Source organism: Falco rusticolus, chromosome 3 (assembly GCF_015220075.1).
Source record: "Falco rusticolus isolate bFalRus1 chromosome 3, bFalRus1.pri, whole genome shotgun sequence".
NCBI lineage: Eukaryota > Metazoa > Chordata > Aves > Falconiformes > Falconidae > Falco > Falco rusticolus.
Window position 1 is genome coordinate 26,513,651 of NC_051189.1, and position 12,108 is coordinate 26,525,758.

General features: G+C 40.7%; 1 protein-coding gene across 46 annotated transcripts in view; it reads right to left on the reverse strand.

Moving 5' to 3' along the window:
• Positions 1-12,108, reverse strand: part of RIMS2 (regulating synaptic membrane exocytosis 2) — a 340,243-nt gene that overhangs the window by 274,786 nt on the left and 53,349 nt on the right. For all 46 annotated transcript variants that reach the window (XM_037381121.1, XM_037381127.1, XM_037381119.1 and 43 more), the window contains exon 2: positions 6,067-6,992. In XM_037381121.1, coding sequence (XP_037237018.1) covers positions 6,067-6,992 — 926 coding nt within the window. The remainder of the gene's footprint in view (positions 1-6,066; positions 6,993-12,108) is intronic.

The following is a 12,108-nucleotide window of genomic DNA, read 5'->3' on the forward strand; positions in this document are numbered from 1 at the left end:
CCTGGCACAACCTAAATTACTAGAAAACACATTTATAATCTCAGTTACGTCCATTTAACACTCTTGTCATGCATTGTTTCCTGATCTTTTAAAGAAAGAACTGGTCTGTCGCACCACTGGCTCCTCACCATAGTCCTGCACTTCTCACCTAACCAAACCCCCATCGGCACTTCAGGTCAGTGCTGCCAGGCCCATGCTCCTTGCTCAGGGAGGCCCAGTCACTCTTTGCCAAGGCTCCCAAGCCCAGTGCAGCCCTCCTCCTGTCCTCTCTGGGAGTCCTTTTCCCAACCATTCACCATCTCTCCCAAACTGCTGCTTCAGCTTCTCAGCCAATCTCAGAATCTTCTAAACTACCTACTGCTCAGGAAGCTCCAGTTCTCACATTCCAGTTATCTTTATCAGATCTGTTTTCTTCATTTTATCTTGTTCTTCCCAAACTACAGGTGACCGGTTTAGCCTACTTATCTAACAGTTTTGCTCTCCCCTCTTCTTCTTCAGCCTCAGTTTCCATCTCAATCCGCTGGTTTCCAGCCACCCAATGACATTTTGTTTTGCAGTTCCTAAACCTCTTCCCCTTGTCAGCTCATCCTCCTGACTCCTATTCCAATATGCCAGTCCTCAGCCTAGTCTATGACCTGAATTTTCCCGTCCAAATATAGTTACATTACAAAAACTATGCAGTATCTTAAGAATCTAGCTCTTCCCTTCTGCAGATGAATCTCCATCTACAATGCTATGGCACCATGCCCATGTTTCACATGGCTGTCTACTGGGTGCCTGACTATCATCTGAGTGTTCATCAGCTTGCTCTCCTCAGTTTCCCTTGTCCCCCATAGAGAGGAGGCAGTAGTATTCCAAGGCAATGGTTTCTCTGGGCATTACCAGAAACATGCAGAAAAAATAATGTTGCCTTGTCCCCTCCCTGAAAACAATCAGATTACATTTTTTAAAATCAAGCTAAAAATTACCTTAAAGCAGACAGCTACTGAAATGAGATCACACCCAAATACTTGAAGTCACAAGCAGCCAGTAATAATGGATGCTCTTCCCAGAGCTCTAAATCCAGCAGCTGGTTCACGTCTCTGTTGGACTTGTAAAGTGAAATAGCTATCTTCATTTTGTATGCATATATATGTACCAACCATATAAATGTATCATTACATTTCACTTTGGAGATAAGCTTCAAAAGGCAAACTTTCAGCCCTTTTAAAGAGCATGTGACAATACTTCTTCCTACACTTTCAGATAATTCATAATTTTCTGACTAGTTTCTTAAAATTAATGTCAGGGACTTGTGAAATCTCAGAAATAATTCAGCAAACAGCTAATCCTGCAGCTCAGACCCAGACTGCTCCTCACAGCTGAGCAGTTGTTAATATTTATTTGCAGAATCTGTGAAAAGATATGGGTACTCCATAGAAAAAGAGATGGAAAACAAATTATACTCCTCTTTTAGATAACTCGTTATTACTGCATCCAGTTTCTCACTCTAACATTGCCACCCTTCATCACTCCAAGGCCAAATGTTTTATATTTAGCATTATATCTTTGGCCAAACGGGCATATGTGGCTTAAAAGGACAGCTGAGAAATCCTCAGGTCTGGGGAGCTTTTGAAGGACAGAAAGCAAGTAATTTGGGGAGGAGGAGAAACCCATTTTTATAGAAGGCATTTAAAATAATTAACTATTTTATCAATTAAGGAAATAATGCATTGCAATACCAGGAAGACTGAAGGGGGTTTATGTGCTGAATTCCCTTTGGCAGTATTCATTAAGAAATCACTTGCTTATAGGGAGTCTGAGTGCAGGCTGGTTTACATGGCAAGAGAAATACATGAAAATAAGAAGAATGAGGTAGGACTTTGTGGGTGCAACCATAGCAGCTGTGAAGGCTGGGTCCACATGGTGAGACACATTCTTTCTCTTCATCCTAGCAGATGTCTTATCTTCTCCCCCATGCCTAGCAGAAGCCAAGTTTCCCAAATCCATTCAAATACTTTTCTGGAGCTTTCACTGCAGAGGTTAAAGAGTGGGGGACAAGTATGAATGGGGCAGATTGGGATCAAATAATGTGACCAAGGATGCTGAGGCTGGCACCTGCTGACTCTGCCTCGAGGTACAAGTGTTACTTCCAGGATGGCTGCCTGTTCTATACATGGTCACTGCCTCCCAGGCCATCAGCAAGGGCAGAAACAGGACCCTTAAGCTACAGGCTGGAAGCAGGCACAGTCAGAAGTGGTCAGACCTCTTTCCCAGTTCAAGCAGTTGTTCTGCTCCTCTATGAAAAACAAGGCTGTGAAGCACACCTGTTCCAGCCACAGCCCACCACTGGGCTGTGCTGACATAGCTACACTCCATACGTCCTGAAAACTGCTTACAGTAATTCAGTCAAGATTAACAAAACATAAAAGAGAGCGTTTTTTTCCTGTAAAATTTTACAAACTTCATTCATTCACTTATAAAATACATGTTCAATTTAGCTTCATTCACTACCTCAGAAAACAGTGCAGACATGATTTGAACGTTACTATCAACTATTGTTATCAATAACTGTTTGTTTTGACTGTTAAAATACAAACTTAAGTGAAAGTGATAAATTATGTAAGATTATGATGACGACAGAGAATCTACACTGTTTGTATAGTAAGTTTTAAACTCCGTTGTGGGTGATGCAATGGTCAGAGGACATCTTGGATGTAGTGATCATGAGATGGTAGTTTTTGAGAAGTAAGGAGAGGAGTCAGCAGAACTGCTACCTTGGAATTCTGAAGTACAGACTTTTGGCCTGGTTGACAGAGTCCCTTGGGAGGTAGTTCTGAAGAGCCAAGGGGTCTATGAAGGCTGGATATTTCTCAAGGAGGTAATCCTGAAGGCACAGGAGCAGGCTGATCCCATGTGCCCAAAGACGAGCCAGCAGAGAAGACAACAGGTCTGGCTGAACAGAGAGCTTTGGCTGGAACTCAGGGAAAAAAGGAGACTTGACTTTTGAAAGCAGGGGCAGGCAGCTCAGGAGGGACTGTAAGGAAGTCATAAGGTTATGCAGGGTGAAGATTAGAGAGGCAAAAGCCCAGCTAGAACTCGGGCTGGCCACTGCCACAAAAGATAACAAAAAATGTTTATACAAATACATTAGAAACAAAAGGACGGCCAAGGAGAATTTGCATCCTTTATTGGTTGCAGCGGGGAAAACGTTGCCATGAAGGATGAGGAAAAGGCTGAGGTACTTAATGCCATCTTTGCCTCAGTCTTTAATAGCAAGACCAGTTGTTCTCTGCGTACCTAGCCCCCTGAACTGGAAGACAGACTGGGATCAGAAGGAAACTCCCATAATCCAAGGGGAAAGGGTCAGCAACCTGCTGATTCACTTGGACACACGCAAGTCTGTGGGCCAGACGGGATCCTCCCAAGGGTACTGAGGGAGCTGCTCTCCATTATTTATCAACAGTCCTGGCTAACCAGGGAGGTCCCAGAAGACTGGAGGTTAGCCAGTGTGGCACCCATCTACAAGAAGGGCAGGAAGGAGGGTCTGGGGAACTAGAGGCCTGTCAGCCTGACCTCGGTGCCCGGGAAGGTTGTGGAGCAGATCATCATGAGAGCCATCATGTGTCACATACAGGACAACCAGGAGATCAGGCCCAGCCGGCATGGGTTTGTGAAAGGCAGGTCCTGCTTGACAAACCCGTTCTCCTTCTGTGACAAGGTGCCCCATTTAGTGGATGAAGGAAAGGCTGCTGACATTGTCTACCTAGACTTCAGTAAAAGCCTTTGACACCGTCTCCCACAGCACTGTCATGGAGAAACTGGCTGCTCATGGCTTCGATGGATATACTATTCCATGACTAGAAAAATGGCTGGCTGGCTGAGCCCAAAGAATGGTGGTGAATGGAGTTACATCCAGCTGGTGGCTGGTCACAAGTGCTGTTCTCCAGGGCTCAGTGCTGGGGCCAGTTCTGTTCAATATCTTCATCAATGATCTCTAGAAGGGGATTGAGTGCACCCTCAGTAAGTTTGTAGACAACACCAAGTTGCAGGGCAGTGTTGCTCTGCTGGAGGGCAAGAAGGCTCTGCAGAGGGATCTGGACATGCTGGATTGACGGACTGAGGCCAGTTGTATGAGGTTCAACAAGGAGAAGTCCCAGTCCCTGCGCTTGGATCACAGCAGCCCCACGCAGTGCTGCAGGCTTGGGGAAGAGCAGCTGGGAAGCTGCCTGGGGGAAAAGGACCTGGAGGTGCTGGTTGACAGCCAGCTGAACATGACCCAGCAGTGTGCTCAACCGGGCCAACAGCATCCCAGCTTGTATCCAAAATAATGTGGCCACTGGGACATGGGAAGTGATCATCCCCTGTACTCAGCACTGTTAAGGCTGCACCACAAATACTCAACTCAAACTGAACTCAAACTGTGTTCAGTTTGGAGGCCCTCACTTACAACAAATGGAGGTGTTGGAGTGTGTTCAAAGAACCAGCACAACAAAGCTGGGGAAGGGTCTAAGGAACAAGTCTTATAGGGAGTGGCTGAGGAAACTGGGGTTGTTTAGTCTGGAAAGGAGGAGGCTCAGTGGAGACCTTATTGCTCTCTACAGCTACCTGAAAGGAGGTTGTAGCAAGGTGCAGGTACGTCTCTTCTCCCAGGTGACAGGCAATACAACTGGAAACAGTCTCAAGTTGCACCAGGGGAGGTTTAGATTGGATATTAGGAAAAATTTCTTCATGAGCATTGTTGTCGAGCATTGGAACAGCCTGCCTAGGGAAGTGATTGAGTCACCATCCCTGATGGCAGTTAAAAGACAGAGATTTGGCGCTGAGGGACATGGTTTAGTGGTGGACTTGGCAGTCCTGGGTTAATGGTTCAACTTGATGATCTTAACAGTCTTTTCCAACCTAAACAATTCTGTAATTCTAAATGTATGTGGTTTATATGTTATATGTACAAAAAAAAAATAGTGTTCGTATATCATTCAGTGTATTATGTTTCCTATGCTGAGTTTCATTAAACTACTTCCCATGTATTGATTGGGTGTATTTTCCTCACATTTGCTACTGAGAAGAAAATTGCACACACCCTGAAGTTGGTAAAATCTTTTCTACTCATCAGGCAAAGTAATGGGGTCAAGGTTTCATCATGTTTCTCTAACTCTAACTACTAGAACCAATTATTCAGCAATATAAATAACAAACAGTAGCAAATTTTCTTAACCAAATCCACATCAGCAAATGAACATTCATGAGAATTGCACTAGCATAAGAATAATACAGGTCATAACTGTTGTAGTTTAGACCAACGACATACATGAAGGTAAGCGAACTAATATTATTAATTTGATTCAGTTTAAACTGATGTTCCCTGATGCTTTCATATTTAAGACACGCATTACCTTTGGCTAGGTTGAGAATCATTTCAATTACTCAGCTTTTCTTTCAGACAATGGAGTAACTCCAACACCATGAATCCTAAAAAGCACTAAAACCAAAAAGCACCATAGCCCCACAGCAAAAAGAAACATCCATTGGTATAAAATGTATTTAAATTTGTTTAAAGCCTTTAACAGGTTAACTTCATACACACAGGGTTTTTTGAAGACGACATGCTTCTTTACCTGCAGCAGCCAGCATGTAACAGGCATAAGCTCTGTATCATGTGTTCTAGTTAATTCAACAGAAATGCGGTCATGTGCCCACACTTGATCCAGATCAAATATGCACTCATTGTGATCCAGGAGTACGCAAATCAGGTATTAATGTACATGAAACCATGGCCTTATATGACAGCCCAGCTTTAGATACTTTGCAGATTTAATTAAGTTTTTTCAGTAGGCATGTTTTTTCCTTTAACATATCCAAATGCTTCTAGTAGCTGTGATGTTCTTTTCCATGTAAATCATTACATTTAGATTAAGTAAATGAAACACAAAATCAGAAGAAAACAAGCCCCATCACAGCAACCTTGAGTCGCCTGTGAAGCCTTGTAGATTTGTGGTTGCAATCAATTCTAATAGGTGAAATAAACATACAATGGAATGGAAACTGAAACATATACTGAAACAGTCAAAAAATTAGAAATCTTACCTTTTTCACTAACACTTTCGCTTTCAATCTCTACATCATCACAGCTCGTATACTCTGGAGTGGATGCCAATTCTTCTTCTGAGCTGCTTAATGAAACCTGGCGCATTTTACCTCCCTTTTTTGTTTTATGGGGCTTTGGTGGTGGAGGTCTGACAGATTCAGACTGGTCTGAGCTGAGTGAATCATTCCGTAACATGGTCTCCATTTTTTCACGTTTTGTTTTCCTTACAGCAGAATTGGGATCCAAATGGTGCTGTTTCCTTAATGAATCAGAGCGCCTCATGTCTGGTCGTTCCAGAGGAATCGGACTCCTCCTAGGTGTAGGAGGGCTATGATTTGTGGTCCTCTGACGATTGGGACTTGGTCCCTGAGCCTCTCGAGTTCTTTCCATAGAGTATGAACGTTGATTTTCCATGGCAGCCCTGCGCTCAGACACTGATCTTTGTCTTGATGGTCGTTCCATCCTCAGCATAGACATCCGAGAATCTTCCAACTCTGTATTTGCCAATGAGACATCACTATGTCTCCGTTCATGACGTGCTCGGGACACTTCAGCATGGATCCGCATTTGTTCCTCATATGGTTGCGGTTTGACTGGATAACGAGCCAAATTAGGATCACTTCGGTACCGTGCCTGGTATTCCTCTTCCCTCCGCTGCCTTTCATATTCTTCCCTGCTTTGTGCATCTTCCTCTTCTACCGGATACTCCTTGGAACGTCTGCGACTCCTTCTGTTGGAATCTCTATAATCACCCAGTTCAGGTTCTTCATATAACTGAGGTCCACGCTGAGACCGCCTATCTGAATAATCTGATGGTGACCTGGGCATCGCACTGTCTGATGTAGCATACTGTGAATATTCGTCTCTCTCGTCCCTTTGGTCGTATCTTCTGTTCTGTTCTCTTGATATTGATGGGCTTCTTTTCCTAAATAATCATGACAAGACAGAAGAAAGAGAATTTTGTCAACATATCCTGTAGCACAAATGTACAGTTAATGCTAATTAAATTATAGTGGATCAGCTGATGGAAAAAAAAATCAACTCATTGCATTTCTTTGTGAATGTGCTTACACCTTTTCCGTACTAAATTAAAGAAAACATGTCATGCTACAAATCTGTCTACGGTCCACAGGTTAAATCAAAAAAAGCTTTAAAGGAAAAATACTAATACAACATTATAAAATATAGAACACAATACTTACACTGCTTTGTAGTCATAACTGCTTTACAAGTACCAAAATTTTATAATCCTTTGTAATATTTTTACAGCAATGTAACTTGACCGTATACTTCTATTTCAGAGGGGTTTATAATCACTATGGAAATTAAGGCTAGATGGATCATTCAGTAAGTTTGATCTTTTAGCAGCCATTATTGCTTAAAAACATACATTTCAGTTCCCACAAAACTAAAATGTGTGCCAAGGGCAGAACACAGGACAGACAAAGACCCAGTGGCAGCACTTGTCTGAACCAGAAAACCAAACTTTTTTTGTGTTGCATAAAAAGGAAAGAAGCTTCAAAGTCCTGCCTGTCTGACATGACAAAAATATATAGGGATGTCAACAGTATTAGTCCAAGCATCTGAGCAAGACACACCAACCAGATACCAGAATGGAATTTGTGTACCACATTAAGCATTGACTCTTTGTCATAGAAGATATCTAGCCATAGACAACTTCTGAGGCTTCACAGGAAAGTAAAAAAAGAACTATCCACAGATATTCTTTCCTGACACTGACAAATTATTGACTGAAGCATGTGACTTTATTATATGCAATGTTTTATTAGAGGATGTGTCTGGAATATATTACGAACTTTATATGTTCTGTTTGTTTGATACAACATTGTTTGCCACTTGATTAGAAGGGATTGGTTAAATAGGGAGTAGTGATTCACAGGCAAAAAACAAACTGGAGCTTCAGATCTGAAGCTCTTTCCTTTACCAATCCTAACAGGGTAACAAGCATTTTAAATGCTACTTCCAGACATGTCCAGATTTGTATTTAGTTTTTGACCCCAGATGAATCTGAAGGAGATACCTGCAGGAAACCGGAGCAAAGATCCCAGATGTGGATAAAAAAGACTAAGAGTTGGGCCTTCTCTGAGATAAGATAGATCAGCTAAAGCTTTAAGTAAGGAAAATAAGTATGTAAACCTATTTTTGTTTTATCAGCCTTTTTCTCTTATACTTAGTCCTACCTTGTAATTAAGAGCCTTTTGAAAATGTTTTCTGTCCTCACAAATGGCCACTAAACCTGAAGGGCAGCCTTGCAGGCAGCAAACAGGAGATCCTACCTTGTGTTGGGAAGGATGGGATAAAGGAAAGCAAAGGCACAGCCCTGTTGCCACAGTTGTCTTAGAAGGGATAAGGAAAGGAAAGTCTTCAACTTAGTTAAGGGGAGAAGGAAAACCAGGCCCTCCTTGGTGTCCAGAAAAGTAGGAAGAACTCTGCCTAGCTAGCAGTAGAGAAAACGCACTGTCACAGCCAGAAAGGAAATGTGGTCTCTGCTCAGCAAGGGAAAACTGCAACTGTCTGAGCAGAGTGTGCACAGGGGGCTGACTGGCAAATTGTCATCCCGTCTTAGGTACCATACAGACTCTTTAAAATGTGCTTGAAAGATTTGGACCCAGTCTTACCTTGTAAATATTAAAGTACTTTAGCCTTACAATGGCATCTGCAAAAGTGGAAACTAATTCAATCTTGCAAAAATACAACACTTCCTGTGAAGCATGACAAGTAATATAAGCATCATTTGGATGCCTGTTTGCTTAGGTGAAGCTCAGATGTCCTATGTGTCTTATTAGTGTCATGTTAGTACCAGCACAAAACATAACCTCTGTAAGTTTAACAAAATCTCTATGGATTCTGCTACTGGGGACTCAAGTTGAATTGTTCTAATGTGACATAAACAGAGTTTTGTAAGTCTAAAACCAGAATGGCCAACGGGAACAGACAATTAGGACAACAGAACCAGCAGTACACAGAGAGACTGGAGAGACAAAGAAGTTTTCATTAAGACAACAAAAATTAGATGCAGAAACTTACTTTAAAGAAGATACATATTTTTCATTTAAATTTCATCAGCTGATGAAAAATATGCCACATCCTAAAATAAGTTGTTCCAATAGCAAATTACCTATGTTGCTGAAAATTTCTGCCATGCTTTTAATAAAAATGTGCCTAATTTCCCCTCCCCAGTTCTGTCCCCCATATAAGCAAAATCTTTTTACTCTGTGCAAATCCAACTGGAATAAATGGCACTTAACAGATACGGCATTCATCCATGTCAATCTCATTGCAAGATTTGAGACAAATATGTGTACACATACTCTACTGTTAATACTTACACTGTGTATACTCAGTCTATATTACATATGGATCAATTTGTATTCACAGCTGCAGATTTTTGCAGAGATTTGATCCTCCAAGACATCAAAACATTCCAATGAGTATGGTTTATAGGATCAACTCCATCATGAACTATGTAACACACAAAACCATACAGAATCTGGTTTGACAAATCTCACACGTGCCTTGGAGCAGACTAAGTGTACACATTCTTCAGGATTAAACACCTGCATATGTGTCTCTATAGTAATATAAACAACAGAATAGTAAGAAATGTTTTAGCTACATACAGGTGATTATATATACACACATGTGCCTCTGTGTGTGCATATATATGACTCCATGTCAGTGTCCTCATATGGACACAAATAGTAGTAGACAACCCTCTTCTGGCAATATTGCTGCTATAAAGTCATGGGGGGCACGGCTCAGGGGATGAAATAGATGGAATTTCTGTATGAGTAAAAATGCTCATTGTAGACTTTTTGCTGAGGGTATCATCTGAGGAACTGGCACAGGATTTACTAAAAAAATCAGCCTTTTTTCTAGCCTGAACTATGTTAATGAGAAGAGGATGTGCCAATTTAGCACTATATTTTTATACACCTTGCACAAACATTTTCTAACCTTTCTCTTACATTCACCACAAGCAGTCATTGCCTTTCCTCCATTTTCTGGCAAGACATCAATATAGCAATGCCGTCTATGGCTGACAGTAATGCGAGGATCAGCCAGGTCCTCAATCTATTCCAAACTTTCATGAAGGAAAAAACTTTACACAGATGCCCTGCATATGGCAGCTACTAGCCCACATGCAAGAATAAGTACCTTCCTGAAAACATGTTTTGCTCCAGAGAAAGCAGCCTGATAGATGATATTAACTAATTTAATTCCTGTCCCATGTTGATTGGCACTATCAAACCCCCTTTCTAATTAATTTCATCCCTGTTGAACGGATCTAACTTCACTACCAAGATCAAATGCCAGAAGCTGTAATCCTATCCATCAGAAATAAATTAACCATACCTGCATACCTGATCAACCAGACACCTTGCTGGCAGATGAGGGCTCAACCTGCCCAGCAGTCATCATACCACTTGGCATTCAAGCCTGTCATTCTCCTTAGTAGTCGTCACAACACAATTAGCCCCCCTTTACCATTAGTGACTTTTTTCCATTTTAAAAATACCTGCTACAAACACAGTTGTACAATGTATGCCCATACATTTTAAACTGGTGCTATTAAATCATGGGAGGAGGAACAGTACCAGTGAAAACTTATGGCCAGTCACTACTATTAAAAATCTGCTGTTATTTTTAGATCACAAGCTAATTCTCACTCACCTTCATGAGCCTTTGTCTAATCTATTTCACACCATTAACTACTTTAAAGATACCTTAACAGAAGCCTTTCCTCATGTACCTCCAGCTAGACACACCACAGAAAATGACTACTCCTCCTTTTCCAAGACTTTCCCAGAACATTAAAAGTGAAAAGAACTTTAAATGTGTGTCAACAGCTGTGATATGCATCCTCCAGCTGCCAGCTCAACTAAGCACGATATATTTCTTGTCAGGATTACCACCAATTCTGAAAAGTTTACCACACCACCAAAAAATCTTTCAGGCCATTGTGATTACTGCTTCTATGAAAGAATAATAAAGTAAAATCTCTATTACTGTTAGAAAACTCTAGAACTTGCACAAATCTCTTTGTCAGGCACATTCTATAAGTATTATTTTTTCAGATATAGAAACAAGCTTGTTTTCTACTAATGTTCACTGTGTATTTATTTTGTATTGTTATTTATCAATATATGACATTTGGTCTTTTAACACACATCTCTCAACCTTCCACTGATGGAAACTTTATTTGCAGTGCACTACAGATATCACTAGTACTATGAAAAAGCAAATAGCTTGACTGTAACCTGACCTCTTGCTCATAAAGTCAAATTATTCAACTTCCCCACACTACAGTAGGAAGTAAATACTTAAAATACAGCGTAGAAGAATATAAGACAGCTATTCTGCTTTGATGGTTCTGATTTCACTAACGGAACTAAATAGCTTAAAAGTCTTTGACATTCATATGCATTCTTCCTTGACGAGCAAATACTCTTCTGCTTTGATTTAGATTTTTTAAAAACTCACCCCAGCATACTGAGAAAAATGAGATTTTTAAAGGTAAGTTTCCATCCCATTTCAGAAGCCACAGATATTCAAAACCATTGTAATATGTAAGGTATTTATATCACAGTCAAAACTAGATCTTCCTGGCTACCAATCTTGTTCTCAGATCAATAGAAGACACATTTGAATGGAGAAAACTTTCAAGAAAATATCATTCTAAAGATATGTTCAGACGTATGGGTACCTGAATTCATTGATAATTACTTGGAAAGTTTTACAAATAAATAGTTTTGGGTCAATTAAAAAATAGCAAGGGCTCAGTGGGCCTGAACCATCATCAGCTACGTGAAAACTGAACATTGATCACCTACTTGTAAGACCTAATTATAATTTACTAGACAATACGTTAGTATTTTGTTTTCTATTTCCTATAAATTAGCAAGAAATAAACTTGACTGGAAAATTAAAACTGAAAATATTTCTCCTGCTCGTACTGTAATTTTGTTTAATTGTTTCGAAAATGTGATCCTTTCAGTACATGAAAGAATAATTCAGAG